A 19195-nucleotide genomic window follows, 5' to 3' on the forward strand; every position below is an offset into this window, starting at 1 on the left:
AGAAAAAGATAAACTTCCATAATAATTTTTATTTTTATTTTATTTATCAGGAAGTGAATACCCTGATGATATCCAGTCAAAGGAAAGCCTTTCTGGAGATCCAGCTAGCCAGAGTTCCTGTGGGAGCATCTCGAGAATAAGTCCTCCATTAGGATAACGGGATCTTCGTTTTCAAAAGAAGAGGTAATCATTGTTCTGTTAGATTTATAAATGCTGCTATTTATATATGAATCTTCAAATTGTCTTTAGACTCTGTTATATAAAGGGGATGCTCTTTGTCACTTTATTTCTGTTATTTTAAACAAATTTATAGTGATAATTCATAATCTAAAAACTTAAAATGAGAATAGAAATAAACTTACAATGAGGTAGATTTATGAATGAGTCTATTCTTATTTTCTGCACTTTGAGCTAAGGAGATCCTTTTCTAGTCTACGACTAGAACGGTGTCACTCTTATTTTGCACCCCAGGGATGGGGACCCGGTGGCTTTCCAGATGTTGGATTCTCAACTCCTTTTTTAAAATAACTTTTTTTTAAAAAAAAGTTTTTACAAATATCATTTACATTCCAATATGGTCAATTTTATACATATACAGGATTCCCTGAATCCTTGGACTTCCTTCCCCCCGTGGTTTCCATAGTACTTCCTTTTATACTGCATCTTATAATATTATCCAAATTGTGTTCAAATTTCCATTTGTAACCATAGAATATTACAAATGTTGTATTAATCCTGCTAAAGTTCTTTAACAGTGTTCTTTAACACAATCTATAAATGTTTTCCATTCTTTATTAAATTTCTTATCTTCTTGGTTTCTGATCCTCCCTGTTAGTTTTGCCATTTCGGCATAGTCCATCATCTTGATTATCCATTCTTCTCTGGAATTTTATCTTCCTTCCATCTCTCGGTGAAAAGCATGCTTGCAGCTGTCGGCACATACATAAACAGTCTCTTCTGCTCCTCCGGTATTTCATCACCTATAATTTCTAATAGAAAAGCTGCTGGTTTTCCCACAAAGGTTATTTTAAACATGTTTTTCCAACTCATTATATATCATTTCCCAGTTACAGGTAGGTAGCCGTGTTGGTCTGAGTCGAAGCAAAATAAAAAAATTCCTTCAGTAGCACCTTAAAGGCCAACTAAGTTTATATTTTGGTATGAGCTTTCGTGTGCATGCACACTTCTTCAGATACACTAGAAACAGAAGTGTAGGGTCTGACACTTCTGTTTCTAGTGTATCTGAAGAAGTGTGCTTGCACACGAAAGCTCATACCAAAATATAAACTTAGTTGGCCTTTAGGGTGCTACTGAAGGAATTTTTTTATATCATTTCCCAGAATGCTTTCCTTATTTTGCACGTCCGCCATGTGTGGTAGGATGGATTCCCAACTCCTGTCAGCCCTGGCCATCACTGTCTGGTGGCCAGGGGTTATGGAAGGCATAGTCTAACAATATGTGGAGGGTAACGGACTCGCATCCCTGTTGTTGTCCAAGCCAAAATGCTATAGATAGAGAAAAGAAAGTTAAAATCTCTTCACTGTTTTGACTTACTAAAACACAAGAAAGCTATTTCATTCCTCTGAGAGCGCCCCCTCATTAATTGTGTGCTTGTTTTGAATTCAGACATTTGTAATGACTTCTGCCACTGAGGTGGTTCTATTCATAGCTGAACTGTGAGTCAATCAGAAGAATTTCTAAAGAATTCTTTACAAAGAAATTATGCCCTCTGTTTTTAGAAGTCTACCAAACTGCTTTCATGTCTGTAGAAGGGCTGTTTCAACCTTACATTGCTGTTCTTACATTTTTAAGAAGATGGGCCATATTTTTTTTTTTTGCTCCTGACTATCTTGATATAATGCAGACTTATGGTTTGGGGCACTCTCCATCCACAGCCACATTAATGTCCTAAAGCAAGGGGGGGGGGCGACCTCTTGACGCCTGGGCCTAATCAGGCCCACTAGGGGCCCTCATTTGGCCCGCTAGGCTGTTTCACTCAAGCCACGCCCACCACTCCTACACCTGACATATATGACATCAGGTGTGGGGCTGGTAAAGGCAGGGCTTGGGGGCAAATGAAAGAGGTTTGCAGGCACCACCAGTTACACAGCACTTTCCAAGCACTGACTATAAACTCATTGTCTGCACTTGAGAAGCATGTTCGCCCACCTGTCAAAATCTTTTGCAATCCGATATCTGATGCTTAAAAGTGGGAGGAGACTCACAAAGCCTTTCCTCAGTCTTCCTGCATTTTCCTTTTAAGTCTGGGGGACCTGCCAAAGGCTTTAAGACAGCCCCCATGGTCCTGTTTGAGCCCCCAGAGTCTCAAACATGGGCACAAGGGCTCTCTTAAAGCTTTTTGCAGAAACCTCTTGTGCACAAGCTGCTTCAAAGGTTGCTTTTGCACAGGGCTTCAAGCTCAGCCGATGAATGGGGATGAAATTCTGCTGCTTTGGCTTAATGTTGAATTAACCCCTGTTCTGCCTATCAGCTGATGTGGTCCTGGTTTGGGGATAATGGCCTCATTGGCCAAGTTTGGGCTGCAAGCCAGAGGTCCCCCACCCTTAGCATAGGGGTATGTGTATGTCTAAGGGAAAAGATGTCTCCCACCCACACTAGTCTAGAGCAATTTTCTTTTAAAAAGAATCTGACTATAAATTGCTGAGTATCCCATTAATGTTAACAGACTCACAGCATGCACCACTAATATTCTTCCGAGAAATATTATCCATTTGCATTTTAATGAGACACCATGGTGTAATTACACCAGAGTACTTCAATTTATAGGCTACTGCAGGGCACGTTCAGACGTTTCAGAGCCTGTTGATGTGATAAATTTTATCAACTGAAAGCTTGAGGAACCATGACAGCCTAGGTGAAGATTGATAGGGAAACCTGATAACCTGCAATGGCTATGACGGACTGTAAAAAAAAAAGGGGGGGGATTTCTACTGCAGAAGTATTATTTCCTAGCCCTGTGGCATAGAGTTGTGGTGCTTCAGCACAACAATTTATTTTGGACTTGGTGCTGCTCATGCCTGCAAGTTTATCTCAGTGCCCACATAATATTAACCTCAGAAAAATGCCAATTCAGACCCCCCCCCCAAAAAAAACCTAATCTGGATTTACTGTTTTCCATGGAGTGGGGTGGGTTTTTTGGGGTGTTTGTGTGTGTTTGCTGATCAGATTTTCTGTGGAAATGTTAAATCTGGAGGAAAAGGGAAAATATGGGAGTCTTTTTGACAAAGACAACATTGCATGGATGCTGCAAAGCACATAGATGCATGCATAAGCACCACTGAGTCTGCAGTAAAACTTCCCTGCAGAAGTGCCTCTGAATGCATGCCAATGCGCACACTAGAGAAGTGGCTTGCCACCCCCACCCCCACCCCCACAAGTACTTAACAATTGCTGAGGGTCTCAGTGGGCCACTTAATCATTTTTCTGCCTCTTGTAGCAATTGCATTGTGTTGTGCTAGATGCTGTATGGTTTGCATTGGTATTTTACTGCTTCTTTTATTCATTACGTATGGACTTTATTGTATAATTCAAACTGCAACATAGTATAAGAAATAAAAGCAGCAATAAAAATATAATTAAAAACCTATATGAATATGTAATACAGTGTGCCACCCCCTGGCTGCTTTCTCCAACTAGACTGGTAGTCCAGTAGGCACAAGTTTGGATCTAACCCATTGTTGCCTGTAAGGAATAATGGGCATGGCTGGAGCCCAAAAGAAACAGAGCGCAGGTCGGATTAGCTAAATCAGCAAATAATGCCTGTGGTCCCCCAAACACTTAAGAACAGGGTTGGGGAGCCTGTGGCCTTCCTAGTTATTGTGGGGCTACAACTCCCAATAGCCCTGGCCAGTGGTCAGGAATGATGGGAGTTTATATTCCAGGACGCTCTGTAGGACCTAGTTTCCTCAGCGCTACTTTAGGATGAGACTGGAAATGATACCTTTGCAGTCTTGAAAATGACTTCAAATTGCATTTTGGCAACAGTTGTTGTAGTTTTAGATTATATACAATGCCAACCTTTGTCTTCAGAATGAATCCTTCTGAATGACCCGTTTATCGTGCATTCATCCTAATTGGCTTGCAAAAAACTAAAGTTGTTTTTTGCAAGCCAATTAGGCTTGCAACGATTATAGCCGTTCTTTATTGAGCATTCATTCTGATTTCCTTGCAAGATGGTAACAATGGGCATTCGTCCAACATACATCCTGATTTGCTTACAGTGTGTTTACACGTCTGCATGTTAATGTTTTGTTCCATCTGACATTTCAGATATTTACCAATCACTTTCCTAACTGCAAAAAGTCTGATCCCCCTCCCCAAACTCAAAACAATTTCTTGCATTAGCCCGACAAGCCCCTTTAACTGTGCAAACCTAAAGTTCCAGTATGTGCTTGCATTCCATTCCCACAAAAAAATGGCAGTCAGTCTGGAGGTGTCATACAACTGTTAGAAAGGACAGGAGGATCCGGCTATTGCAGGAAAAGGGCTTATTGGGAGAAATTCCTCAATAATCTGCCTCTTAGATATCCCTTGCCTCTTGTGCTTCAGAGTTAGAGGGGCTGAAAAAACGATGCAGTAATTTTTGGCTTTTAAATTAGATATTAAGCCAGTAAAGCAGTGTGAAAGCATGGCTTCTGCCTAGAAAAGAACTAGTTTTGCTTTTGAAGTTTTACCACCTAAATGTCAGCCTACGATAGACTTCAAAGGGAAGTGTACCGAGTGACCCCTTCCTGCAGCAGCCCAATTGCCAAATTTCTGCAGCAGCTGGAAGTCTAAGAAGTTTAACAGCAAAAGAAAATCCTATTTATTTATCAGCTCGGTGCTTATTGGTAATAGCCTTAACTGCATATATATCAGAACTGTTTGGAACAAATTGAAGAGTCAGAGCTGGCTTTGCTGTAATGTTTTCACAGCGGGGGACCACAGCACAGGATCAGACAAGGACTCAGAGCCCCCAAAGGGATTTTTTTTTGCAGTTTTGTTCGTTCAACACCCTGGCCCAACTGGGGCCAGAGTTTCAATGATGAAAGAGCCAAACAGGGAATGTTCCGGGAAGCAGATGTGATCTAGTGGATCCTAAATCCTCCCAGCTGCTCACCTGAACCCCAATCTGGGTGGAAATATTTGTGAGCAGGTTTAAACTCACCCGTCACTTTCCCCTTTTGTTCCAATGTCCAATTAAAGAAGTAACTTTACTGTTCTGAAACAAGGAACACGCGTTATTTTCCACAGGGAGCTTAAAGTTTAGAAACAGGGACAACCTTCCAATTCCCAGTCTTACAGCACTGGTGAAGCTACAGTGTAAAATTAGTACAAGCAAAAATAGGTCAGTAGTTATAAAAACTATTTTTATTAAACACTTTTTTCACTGTTATGAAATAAGAGCAGTATTTTACAAATCTTAACATCTTCCCGAGCAGTTGAAACATTATCTGGTTAAAAATCTTTCTACCCCACCAACCTCCCTACGCAAAAATAAAACTTGAACAAAAGTAGTATAGTACAAGTCCAAAATAAAATGTAGTTATTACACAAATTCAAAACACAGGTGGCTGATTAAAACCACCACCACTTCACATAAATATATTGGTTGTAATCTTGGAGGCCTGCTCATTCGTGATTTGGATAGACAGTGTTTTAAGCCTGACTGCAGCAGGACTGCTGGCAAAGTAAGACAGCACCAGCAAATTCTGGCACCATGGTCAGAAGTTGTTTGTGTCTGCCTTTTGCACCAATACTTCCAACTAGTTTTCATAGAAAATCCAGCTAGTAGGTTTAATAGACTTGGCTTCAAGCCAAAAGGATCTCAGCGGCGTAAGCTTAGCTTATTCTTCCTTAAATGTTCACCCTTTATGTTCACCCAAGCGCCATCATTTTCCAAAGCTGGAAAAAGCACAAAATGTTAACTGTTGCCAATGTAAACATATCTATGCTACCAAAAACAGAAGTTAACCACTGGCAAGAAAAATGAGACGCGAGTAAAGAAAACAAGGCCAACAATGGGCAGAGTTGTTGTTTAAAGCAGCTGGGTACTTGTAGAGCCACATTGTTTGCTGAACCGAAGGAGTTCCTTTGATTTGGAAAAGGGCAGCAGCAGCATATATAGAATATGTAGGTCCTCGGATGCATTAAAAGGAAGGATGTAATGGGAACTTTCCTGCACCCAGCTCTTCTCAAATGAAATTCATGCTGGGTGCTGCTTCATCTGGGCCCATGTTGGATGTCCTTGGCAGAGACAGTAGTTTAGTGCCTCCCTCTACTGTGTCACTGGCAAGGCCACATTCACGGGGACCTGGCTAGGCTGAGGTGCTGGAGACACATTGCTTATGGGTTGCTGAGGAACAGTTGCCGACTCCATCTTGCTGATATGTATGAAGCGCAGGCGAAGCTTCAAAGCAGGCCTCAGGTTACAAATAATCTTTTCAACCTTTAATGAAAGCCAAAGGAAAATAAAAATGGTTATAAAGCAATAAAGGGATGGTTCCTTTATATATAGATATATATGCCTTGCTATCTCACCAGGAATCAGCTAACTTGCGGTAAAGCAAGCCAGTGGAGATTGGCTGGGCCATGGTGAATGCAGAATGTAACCAATCCCAGTAGAAAGCAGAGATTAAAATCGGCTTCTATCAGCTCTGTGGGTTTGACCTCACTAAGGAGTTTACCATGGGAAGCTTCACAGTCAGAATATCCTTGAAGGTGCCTACAAAAAGCCCTGTGCACTGCTTTGAAGCCCTGCTGATCAGCTGTTCTTTGCCACTTCCAAAAGCGCTCTGGATTGTGTTGAAATCCTGATGTTCATGCAGACTTCAAAGCACCCCATTACCTGATGTTTGTGTAACATCAGGTGACTGACAGGTGGTCAGCACTGCCCACCTGTCAAATGTGGCCTGCTGGTTTAAAGTCTAAAATAAAAAATTAAAGGTCTTCATTTAGCTTCACAATGCTTGCAGAAGAACAATTGTTAATTGAATCATGATAACCGATTTCTTTTATATACAGGTTTTAATTGGCTCACTAATGGCAGGATGTCTATTGCAAAAAAACTTTTTTTGGTGAATGGCCATCGTTAATAACATAATTAACACCATCTCTACTGTTCTGCATTTCATTTCTGTTTATAATTCTAACTACCCCCATGTTCTTGCATCTGACAAAGAGGACTCAAGATTCTTCATTGGTTTTAAACAGTTTGTATGCTATTTTCCTTGACTCACTTCAAAATTTAAAACAGAAAACAGAATTATAAGTATGTAAGATATCTTAACTGACATTTTCCCATAATACAGTGATATCACGGCTACAAAAGATTTTTAAAAAGAAAAACAGAGGAAGAAAAGAGGGGCAATAGAAATAAAGGAAAGAGAAAGAGAAAACAAAGAAAGCAAAGGAAGAGAGACTTGGCAAAAAATACAAAAGAGGAACTTCCGGTTTCCCATCACTTACTTGGTCTTTTACACTGTCTCCAGTAAACATGTACTTCACATGATACAGGAAATCACATATCGGATCCATGTAGTTGAGATGTGTGTTGCATTGGTCCACCTCCAGAAGCATTTCATAAAAAGCTACTCCAATCTATTGAAACACAAACAAAAACTGTACTGAATATGCATGGTATTAGTGAGCTGAGGTTGGTGAGCACGGCAAGCAGGGGCAGAAGCCTATGGTTCAGTGGTTCTCAAACATTTTTCTCTGGATCAAGCTTTCAGAATAAAAACTTGCTCGCAACAAGGCTAAAAATTTTCATGGATAAAAAATTCATTGGAAAACAAAAAGGAAACAACTAGCAGTGCTAGATTTATAACACGACTACTTTATAATGGTAAATGTAAGGTAAAGGACGCCTGGATGGTTAAGTTCAATCAAAGGCGACTATGGGGTTCGGCGCTCATTTTGCTTTCAGGCCAAGGGAGCCAGCATTTGTCCGCAGACAGCTTTCCGGGTCATGTGGCCAGCATGACTAAACTGCTTCTGGCGCAATGGAACACTGTGACAGAAACCAGAGCGCATGGAAACACTATTTACCTTCCTGCCGCAGCAGTACCTATTTATCTACTTGTACTGGCGTGCTTTCGAACTGCTAGGTTGGCAGAAGCTGGGACAAAGCAACAGGAGCTCAACCCTGTCATGGCAAGCCCAAGAGGCTCAGTGGTTAGACCACAGCGCCACCCACATCTCCACTTTATAATATGATCATGGGGCATCCAAAAACATGAATCATTCCCAAAATATAATGATTGTCCTTGAATCTTCCCACCACAGTGGAGTGTTACACTCTTTGAGAACCACTGCAGATCTTGTAAAAGGTTATTAAAAATAACAGATCACATTATTTCAATTTAAAATAGTGACCTGAATCTTGCATACAGATATACTACTGAAGCATTCTGCAATCGGACTGAGCTTTGATTATGAGAGATAATGGGATAGACAACTGTATATAGTTTAGTGGAAATGTGTTTGCCAGATACACTGGTGTTTTGTGGTCTACCACAGAAGCACAAGGACATTTCTGGTGGACATTTTTTAAAAATTAGTCTTTATCTAAATTTGGGGCATCTTTTGTTTAAGATGAACTCATCAATCCATAGCCATATGGGGGTTTCAGAGCCGGCAAATGAAAATTGGTGGCGCCATAGCAGTAACCCTCATTTCTAGAAGAACTCGGGAATTTTTATTCTTCAAAGATGACAGGAAAAATCGAGAATAAGCTAATTATGCACTTTTCATATCTCTTGCTCTGCCTGGCTTACTACAGAAAGCAGAGTTTAAAAGGCACAGATGTTCCTTCCTGTCTTCAAAGACAGAGCTTGAAGTCAGCTTTGTTTAGCTACTTATGGCATAAGCATAATTAATTTTAGGACACTGAAAATGTCTTGGAGAGTTTATTTTAAAACTCCTTTGTTGTGCTTGAAGAGACAAGCTTGCTGAATACTGTAATTTGCTTTCTACTGTGACTGAATGCAAAGTCCATATAATTTGAGGCTGTGCCTGTGGTGATTTCACGAGAACTGGGCTGTGTTTCTCCCAACAAACTGACAAAGGCAAATGGGCAGTAAAGAAAAGGAAAATACCCAAAAGATTTTGTAAGATATCCTGAAATTACATAATTATGTGATATATATTCTCTTGCACCTATGACTATGGCAGGGATATATTAAACCTCCAACTAAATTGCTTCACTGCAAGATGTTATATTGGAAGTCCTCCAAAGAGGATGGAGGGATGAACACAACGAAAGATATACAAACTATCTCTTCGTTGAACTAATTTTGTTGGAAGGATAGGAGAGCAAGGTTAACGTTTGCATGGAAAGCCTCACCAGAAAAGGCAGTATTTAGCAAAGTCCAAAAGCTTGCTGTCCTACGGTTCTGATGAACACTGCAGCAATTTCTCTTGATCTCACATACCTCTAGCATGCATCTTGTCCTCTCCTGCTGGAACCGCTGTAGGAATGGACCAACCAGGTGATACACGTAGAGTAACTGAAATTCAGTCTTTACTACTGGTATCAATACTTCAGTGAGAAACCTGTAATATTTTAGAAGTTATATTAAGTTAGAAAAATATAAAACAAAACTAATAAAAGCACTATTTTATACCCTGAAATTTACCAAATTTTGTTAAGAGGCAAGTGCTGCTAATAATAAGATTCATACACTCAGATATTCTGACACACACTTAACAGAAGATATTTACCTATCAGCTATGTCCTATGGCTATATGTGCACTTTATATACAAGCAGCACATTTTTATTTGGCTGAAAATAATATTCAGATATTATATAGAGTATGCCTGTCATGGCGGGAGTCAGGTCAGCAATAAAGGAAGCATATCTTTGTTGTCAGTGAAGTTAACTCTTTATTCAAGGAACTGAACATGTTCTCAGCAACACTCCCCAGTAGGTCTTGCTTCTACTGCCTTCCACCATCTCTAAGGCTCCTCCTCTCTCAGGTGTTTCCCAAGCAGTCTCAAACTGTGTCTGGACACCTCTGTTCTGCTCTTCTCATTACTTTGCAAGTTCTTGGACACCAGGTGAGAGGGGAGCTTGTTGCAGCAGAAGAGGGAGACTGTGTTCAACAGTCCCTTGACACCCCCTCCTGCTCTAGCCTCAGAGTCTGAGCTGCTTCCTGTCTTCCTGCTCACTAAACCCTGTTGTCCCTTCAGCACCTGAAACCTACCCCCCTCCAATCCACTCCCTCCAACTGCTCCTCTGTGTCCCACCACCAATCCTCTGGCTCTGAGCCTTCCTCCTCTGGGGTTTCCCCAGCTGGTGCCTCCCACCATTCCTCTTCATCCAGCCAATCCATGACACCTACTTTGGAATGAGGGAAAGTTGGCCAATGCTTGAATGGTGCCAGACTGCATGTGCCAATGCCAGAGTGTAGCTACAGCACATCTCGGAGTAAGACTGGTGGCAAGCTGTGAAGTCAAACAGCTGGAATGGGTAACCAACCCATTCGGTCTCCGAAGTCAAGCTAGGACTGTTGATAACACTCACAATCCTCTCGTGAAGGACAATCCAGTAGGGCTCCTGGGGAAAGAGAGCCAAAGCAACTTCAGATCATCAGGACATTGTGGCCCAATTCTAATGTTGTAGGAGCAACGTGATTGCCACTCTCTTCTGGCTCCACCCTACACCACATTGTTGTAGCATGGGAATGTAAAAACCACAAGCCCGTGTGTGGAGAACCATGTTTGCACAAAAGGCAACTTAGTTACTGCTGCAGGAAACTGAGTTTTAATAACAAACATTTAAGAGTTCTTAAAATAGCCACCCTAAACAATTTCTACACGGCTCAAGGTGTCAACTTTTCTGAATTGCTTCAGATGCACCATACTCTGTCTTTGATTCTTCACATCCAAATTCCGTTGACCTTACAGTACATTCAAAACTAAGAAAAATGAACGCTACCCTAACTTCGCATTATATTTCTTGTACAGGGGTCGATGGTTTAGCATGCTCTCTCGTCACTTAAATCAGAATTCAAAATGCAAGATGACTTACAGGTAACGCAGTGATAATGAGTCCAATGGCGTTCATCCAAGCTGTGATATTGTCTCTGGGCACTAAAGGCTGACTATAAGAAACAAAGGGGGAGAGAGACACATGATTCTTTCATTTAATAATTTGGCAAAGAAATTGATACATTAAAATCGGCTAAATATGGTTAGCTCAGTTGGTTAGGGCGTGATGCTGATAATGCCAAGGTTGCAGGCCCGATCCCCATATGGGACAGCTGCATATTCCTGCATTGCAGGAGGGGTTGGACTAGACAATTCTCAGCATTCCTGCCAGTTCTACAATTCTGTGATTTGGTTCCTGGGAATCTTTCCATTTGACAGATATTAGACAACATTTTGCAAGATGTTATCAGGTCCCTAACTTCACAACAGTGTCCCCCACCCCCACCTTTCAGAAAGTTTCACATACCTTTTCAGCACAACATTGAGGAGGGCATTGCCCACATCCTTTCCTGGTACAGTCAATGCCATGAGTTCGACACAGGTAACATGGAGAGCGTGGGCAGCTGGGTTGGGAAATTCATTGAACCTCCAGTCACAGTTTGGGAATGGGCTAGATGATTTGCCAGCCATCGGTGACAGCAATTAAGGTAAAGAAACTGTTATAGAAACTAGGAAGCAGCCATTAGAACATGGGTAGGCAAACTAAGGCCCAATCGCCTTCTAAATTCAGCCTGCGGACGGTCCAGGAATCAGTGTGTTTTTACATGAGTAGAATGTATTTAAAATGCATCTCTGGGTTATTTGTGGAGCATAGGAATTCATTCAGTCCCCCCCCCCAATAAAATATAGTCGTCGTCCCCCCCCCAAAGGTCTGAGGGACAGTGGACAGGCCCCCTGCTGAAAAAGTTTGCTAATCCCTGCATTAGAACAAGAAGTTAGCATCCTATCAGGAGCATCACAGTTACAGAGTTTGATGTGTTATACACTTTGTGTTTCCCACCAAATGCAATGCAGTGTATTAGAAATTCTGAGCCGATTTCCCCACTTCAAGGAACTAAAGGTTTGTTAAGAAAATGACTGGTCCTGTGATCTTTTGGATTTATAAATTTTACTTAGGCTGCAATTCCAAGCATGCTTATTTATTTATTTAATAAAAATTATATACTGCTTGGTTGTAAAGAAAACAAGAAATATTAAAATTGTCAATTGAGCAAAGGAAAATAAATAGAAAGAAACCAGTCTGGCTCAACTCAGTGGGGTTTACCTCTAGGTGAACCTACCAATGCCTGGGATGTTAGCCACACATATTTAACACATGAAGAGAGTTAAAAACATGCACGTTCTACTTATTTTGCAGTAGTAATTTGATAAGAATCTGTGGGCGGCTGAAGCACTAGAAAATAGACATATACCAATTCATTATAATGAGAATAGTTATTTGGATGCAGCCTGATATTTCACTCCCTCCTTTTTTTAAAAAGGATATTATCAACCAGTCTCGCAATCAATTTGCAATAATAAATATCTTCAGGAATCCACAGGTTATCTTCTCGTGCATTCATACCACATTTGAGGTAAGTATCACTTAAGCACCACCCTTGTGGCCGATTGTCTTTAAGGGAGCCGATGATGGCATGGACGAGCTTTCGTTTGAGGTTCATCCTCTCCCGGAGGTGCCCCTCATAGTAGTGAAGAGTGTTGTACAGGTAGGTCACTGGACGATCTGCCAAGAGGAGAATAGATGTGTTTACAAACTTACTGCCAAGTCTGTGTTTAATCCATGTTATAAAAGTAAACCTTCATTCAGGCAATCCAAGTTCTGTTCTAATAAGTCTGGGATTTGTACCAAATATAAATAATGCAATCTGATCATCTCTGTTTGGGGGAAATTTAGCCTGCAATTTTTGCTATCTTGTATACTTTACTTCGCTCACTGCAGGAGCTTCAAAGATTTCAACTTGTTTCCCCCACACACTTTCAAGAATATGTATACAACCGCAAGGACTAGCTTGCAGTTTTCATAATAATAGAAGCTGAGATTTGTACGAAGCTAAATTGTGCAGCCAGCATCATAGAATGCCTTTTTTTTGCACTGTCGCTGAATTGCTGTATGTACACATAGCCATGCTTGTAGTTTTAAGAATCAGAGACAGAAGTTCAAATGAGTAGTAGTACCTGTTGCCTCTTTGATTAAAGTTCTCATAATAATTCAGCACATTAACCCTGGATTTTGTGAAAAATCAGAGAAAATCTCAAGCTAGGCTCATGTCAGAATAAATTTTGTGTGCTCATTCTCTTTATGGGATAATAAATCACTTCTTTTAATGATAATCTCTGTAGTAACCCTAATACACCTCTAAGTAGCAGCTCTGGCTAAAACATTTTTTTCTAAAGAATGCAGCATTGGCACGGGTAATGCAAATATTTCTCCGAACCCAGGGAATAATATCTGGGTGTTTGGAATTGGAAAGAGCAGGTAATAATGACCAAAACGTGGAATAAGGTCATCCTAGAGGACAATTCTGCAAATACTTTATAGTGACAACAATGGATTAAAGGCCTTAAATTAGATAAACATCGATATACATTAATCACATTGGAAAGAATTGCTAGTCTCTGGCTTTTCCAGATTACTATAATGCATCAGTGACAATAAAGAACAGTCTCAAAAGATGCTTCATAGTGATTTGAGCAAGATTCTAAGCATGAGTTTAAATGCTTATATGGTAATGTATGAGGTTTCCTAAAGCAATCTATATAGCAACAAGGGCAAAATCTGGTCGTGTCAAAACCTTAAAAATTCTGTTCATTTTCCATGCCCCTTTAGTTCGTAAAATGCTTTTTAAAAAATCGAGGCAAAAAAACCAAACAGTTTCACTTGCAGAGTAAATACAAATGCCAACATAATCTATTTTGCATTTATCTCAAATTTAAGCTGTTTGATCACATAATTTGGATTTATTTTTAAACCACGAGGGATTAATACCTTTTTCTTAATCCTTGTTCTCAAAAAGGGAGGGAAGTGATGTGTGGCTGTTATTAGTGGTCTACCCAGCATGGTGACTATTACAAGTCATGTTGTTTCTCATTACTGAACTACTAATCTTTATGGCTTCTCCTCAGCTTTTGAAGTAATTGGAAACATCAACAATCCAGTCTCATACTTCTCTCCTCACAGCTATTTCAAAAGACAACCACCCCAATTAGCTCCTTCCTGCAACCTCATGAGCTTTCATGCATGCATGGCGTTTGACTACATACAAAGGCTTCCACTTTGCTTCAATAGGCTTGCCGGGGCTGCGCGCGCGCGGGGGGGGGGGGGGGGGGAGGGACTCGGCATGCACACATCTGCTTTGTACCATGCAGAATTTCTCCAACACTAAACATCAACAGGGACAGAGCTTGACATCTGCACATACGTGCCTGCAGTTTTGGCTCAGCCAAACATGGATGCTAACATACCAGCTCGGCTGGCATTTTTGAAATGTATATTGACACAGACTTTTGAAGAGGCCAGCAATTTCCATACTCTTCCTAGGAGTAGGGGTTCCCCCCACTCCCACAAGTCTGACAAAGCCATATGCAATTACTCCTTTACTATGCTGGTGAGACAAGCAAAATTAGCACAGCTGGAACAAGACTCAGACACACACAACGCTTCATTGGTGATATTGTTTATCATCCACTCAGTTTACAAAGTAATTCACGTGTTTACCGAAAAGGGGGGGGGGTAAAGTAACTTACCGTGAAATTTGTATAAGCCTCCTAGATGATCGAGTAAAGTCTCCAGTGATTTGGACACCGGAAGGAGTTCCAGAAATCTGTGAATCACAATGTCAAATACTGGCAGGAAACGGAGACACACATTTCCAAAGTATATCGGCAAGTACTGGGGCTGGATTTGTACTGGAGGGTTGACTTGCTCTGCTAACCCTTCAAAATATAACTTTTCAGGATACCTCTGTGGAGAGAAAAGTTTTTAAAATATTAAATTGACCAGCCTTGCTTTGGTAACATTCCAAACCTAATATTTTATTCTCTAAATGTTCTGAATGCAGATTTCCCCCGCTACAATCCTGTTGTGCACTTGAAAAGCAATGGTGCTTTACATTCATATCTCACTGCAAAATCTCTAGCACAAACTGAGCTCTGTAATTAGAAACACATACAGGCAGCAAATCATATGACTTTTAAAGATTTCTAATTTCAGGTGTGGGGTGGGGTGCGGCTACTAAGAAAATGAATAGGCATATTTCTGCCACTGGGGAAAGAAGTGTTTTTTGAAGCAGTGTGATGAATGCAGGTAAGTCTTAGGGTGATTCAGCCTCAAAGCCCACATCTCAGGCAGTTCACTGTGGTATCTACACATGCAGGAAACAAAAGGTACCACACCTTCCAAGTCCTGATCTGTTCTAGGTGGTAAGGATTGGTCTAGCATACTCAACTCCCCTAATATTCCCCAGCAGGGGAAATGGTTTTGCATGTGTCTTTGCCTGTAAGACCTGCCTGTTTTCAAACTATACTCCCAGTTCAAATGTGAAATACTGCCCCATCTGCCCCTCACTCTCCTCTACAGCACATGCAGAAACCACTTTCTTGACCATGAGGCCCTATTAGTCTCGTCCGTTCAATCCACTGGAGCCCGTCTTTGTCCCTAAAGCACCCAGGGTTTGAGACCCATCAACTACCCTCACCCGGTTTAACCAGCCAGTCGAAGCCAATCCTTGGGTGTGGCTGCTGTCGCATGTTGACAGCTTTTAGGAGCCCCAGGTGAGAGCTGAGTGCAGGGTGGGGAACAAAGGTGGACAAGCTACCCCAGAAGTAGCATGACATGTCCCCCACCAGAGGCACTACCCCCTCCCCTAGAACCCCATACACCCCAAGCAATTTGCAGTAATAAATAAATAAATAAGTGCCTTGAGAAAGAAGGAGTAAAGTTAGAAACAATATTCTAACTTTACATATTTCACCACTAAGTCAAGTAACAGAAAGTACCTTGTGATAGGACATGTGTTTTGTATGCCAGTCATTCTGCAGCCAATGCTCTGGGGAGTTGTCTTTCACAAATTCACTTACTCGGTTTCGGAAATCATTAGGTTTAAGTAAGAGCAACTGAATGATGAAGTAGCACACTTGGGCTTCGTTGCCCTCATGACTGCGCATTGCCTGAAATGAAGAGGATAAAAAGCATCTAAGAGGACAGCAAAATACTACAAATTAAACATTTGTGGCTCATGGAGGAAAATAAATAAATTTGTGAGTCAAATCTGTAGCACATGAGCCAGAGATGTTTGGAGAGTGTCACACTGTGCATAGGCGTTTATATGCTAATGCTAGACGCCTCCAAGCCAAGATGAGCAAGTTGGAATGGTTGGTTGTAAAGGAGTGCAAGTGCACCATTTGTGCATTGTTTGACTGTTAAAAACCTCTAAGCAGTTTACAAAAATATAAAATGAAACATTGAAACTATTGATAAAAATAGTTAAAACAGGTAATTAAAAATATTCAGAAGATGGTTAAAATCAGCAATAGCTAAAAAGAAAGCACATGCAAGATATATAGTGGGGATGAAAGAGACAACCAAAGAGACAGTTATATCTTCTTTGCCTCTGTCGTCACTGTGGAAAATGTGGGGTTGATCCTTGTGCCTGATTGTACTTTCTCAGAGTGTCTGAGGAGCTGAGGGAAACAGTTGTAAAAATATGAACAAATTACTGGGTGCAGGTAGCATCCACTAGAGAATACTTAAAGAACTCAAATGTGAAATTACCAATTTTCTAACAAAAAATGCAACTTGTCCCTATGATCAGCTTTTTAACTTGTTCATAAATGACCTAGTTAAGAGTGAGCAGTGAGGTGCTGATGTATCATAATCATTCAGCATGGTAAAAACAAAAAGGAATTGTGAGGAGCTTCCCAGAATCTCACCAACTTAGTACTATTAGTTTTATGGTCGTCATACAAGAGGTATCCACTGTTGTGGCGTTACTTACCAAACATAAAATCAACCGGTCCAGTGTCACAATGTTGTATTTCCACACCATGTCATTGAGAATCTCAATACACTTATTGAGCTGCTGGCCTCCAGCTGATGTGGAAAATTCATAGACCAAGAAATCTGCAAATGTCCTTACATGAGCCACCAGAGCTCTGGCTCCAATTCTTTCCAAGACCCTAACAAACAAGGTAGGAAAATGCAATGGTGGCAGATGAAGAATTAATTTAACAAAGTGTAGTGTTAAATATAGATACTGTACCTAAGGCTGCCATGATCAAGTAACCAACCACTAGAGAGCTACTGTTTTCAGAACATTCACTCTCAAAATGCATGAAGTAGGGCAGAACTGATAAAAAAACCTGCAGTAAAAATAGAGTGGTGATTCTAGCCCCTTCTGTCCTAAAATAGATTCCCTCTGGAGTTAGTAGATAGGTCTGCAGCAGCCCACTTTGTATTGATTTGCACTGATAATGAATTTTGTCTTTCAGCCTATGCCTAGCAGACTATACGTAATGAAAGTCCAGGGGACGAACCATTAAACCCTGGGCAGCTGCAGAAAACCCCCGTCTTTGGCAAAGATGTTATGTTTTCTTTTACTAGTGTGCTAACTGAAATGTACCTCTGCTTAGGATGTTCTGCACAAATAACTAACCTGTAACCAATTTGGTTAATGTGATCAGTCTCCAGAAGCATCTTCCAGAGGAGGCAAAGGAAGAGGGGTGGGGAGCCCTGCATGGAGAAGTGGGTGATGATGTCATTCTCATTGATCATGGACTTCCATTTTCGGTACTCCTCTTCCACGTTTTTCTTCAGGTTAAAGCGGCTCTCTTGAGGTACATTGTTTTGTTTGAAGAATGCCTGGAATAAAGTGAATTGTTATCAGTTGTCAGATCTGAAAATTCCTATTTCATCTGAAATTAAGCAAACTACTGTGAGTCATTCTGCTTCTATAATAGAGACATTCAGAAGCGGGATCTTAAAAACCTGGAGGAAGAAATCTTCTACCTGGAGATGGGACTTAATTTTGGTGCTCCAGCCACTTCCTACTACCCCCCAAGTTGACCCCCCCCTGATTTCCCCCTAAATCTCCAGCATTGCCAGTATAAAGACCACCACTTTTCTGGCTTTCCTTCTCACAAGGGATTTGTGCCAGAGACAGGCCTGAGTAACTGATTAAATATTTTAGAATATCGGGTTGTGGGACAATTATCTCAGAAAACTTGCATCCTGTAATCATTTTGCATCTAGCAAACACTAATCCAGTTATGTCTAATGCCTCCTACATCTCATCTCAATCTCTGACAATGTGTGGACTGCAGGGGTCCAGCTTTTTCTGTCCCTCAACGCCTTTTGCGAACTATTCAGTATGAAGACAACTTCTGGAGAGTTTGAAGCTTGCTCACTGTTTCGTGATGGAGGAACTGGACATGGCTGAATCCTTTCTTTCTGCTCAACACCCGTGGGTCAACTTTAATAGGTGGATGAGGCCGTCCACCCGTCACTCACCTGATGTCATTATGACCTCAGATGACAACTGGAAAGGGGCTCACTTTCAAAGGGAACAGCTCTTGAATAGAAACGGCATGCAAACTTACTTCAAAAGGGATGGCTCTCAGTGCCCACACTAGGGAGTCCCAGATGGGGAACTACTTTGTTCAGCCAATCCTAGTGGGGTTTCCTATTAGTGAGAGGGAGCCCTGAAGAAGGCAGTTTAAGGTCCTGACTGTTTCTTTGCATCTATGTCTTTACCTACCTATACCTGACACCACATAGGATGTCCAATGTGGGGCAGGTGGGTGTGGTCCGGGGAAACAGCCTTGCAGGCCAAATCAGGACCTCCACCAGGTCTAATGAGGCCCAGAGAGTGGAGGTTCCTCACCACGACTTTAGCTGGTCCCAAGAAAGGTATTAGGTCCCTGTGGCGTCTAGGGTTTTCTTTCTGATTTCTTAAAGCCTTCTTAGAAACACAGAGCTTTCTCTATACAGATGGAGGCAGCTGATGCAAGGATGGGCCTTCTACAATGTGTCCTTTTAGTACAGCAATTCAAAGTTCATACTCATTTCACCAGACTAGGCTAAAAGCAGAAATTACCTGCCACACAATTTGTTATGTTACTTTGAAAAAATCCCTAATAATGGGTACATTTTGTTGGTAGTGCTTTCTTGTTAAAACCTTTAAACCTGTACCCCTTTAAAACCTTTAA

At 41.1% G+C, this 19195-nt stretch overlaps 1 protein-coding gene across 1 annotated transcript in view; it reads right to left on the reverse strand.

Annotated features, from left to right (window-relative positions):
- Nucleotides 1-3653: 3653 nt before the first annotated feature.
- MED23 (mediator complex subunit 23) overlaps nucleotides 3654-19195 on the reverse strand; it is a 45207-nt gene continuing 29665 nt past the window's right edge. The window contains exons 19-29 of the mRNA XM_035108978.2: nucleotides 17644-17849; nucleotides 16987-17167; nucleotides 15989-16159; nucleotides 14738-14954; nucleotides 12480-12716; nucleotides 11460-11625; nucleotides 11034-11106; nucleotides 10345-10559; nucleotides 9435-9555; nucleotides 7468-7599; nucleotides 3654-6448 (exon numbers count right to left, since the gene is read on the reverse strand). Of these exons, the coding sequence (XP_034964869.1) occupies nucleotides 6278-6448; nucleotides 7468-7599; nucleotides 9435-9555; nucleotides 10345-10559; nucleotides 11034-11106; nucleotides 11460-11625; nucleotides 12480-12716; nucleotides 14738-14954; nucleotides 15989-16159; nucleotides 16987-17167; nucleotides 17644-17849 (1890 nt within the window). The 3' untranslated portion in view covers nucleotides 3654-6277. The remainder of the gene's footprint in view (nucleotides 6449-7467; nucleotides 7600-9434; nucleotides 9556-10344; nucleotides 10560-11033; nucleotides 11107-11459; nucleotides 11626-12479; nucleotides 12717-14737; nucleotides 14955-15988; nucleotides 16160-16986; nucleotides 17168-17643; nucleotides 17850-19195) is intronic.

This window comes from Zootoca vivipara, chromosome 3 (assembly GCF_963506605.1).
Source record: "Zootoca vivipara chromosome 3, rZooViv1.1, whole genome shotgun sequence".
Classification (NCBI taxonomy): domain Eukaryota; kingdom Metazoa; phylum Chordata; class Lepidosauria; order Squamata; family Lacertidae; genus Zootoca; species Zootoca vivipara.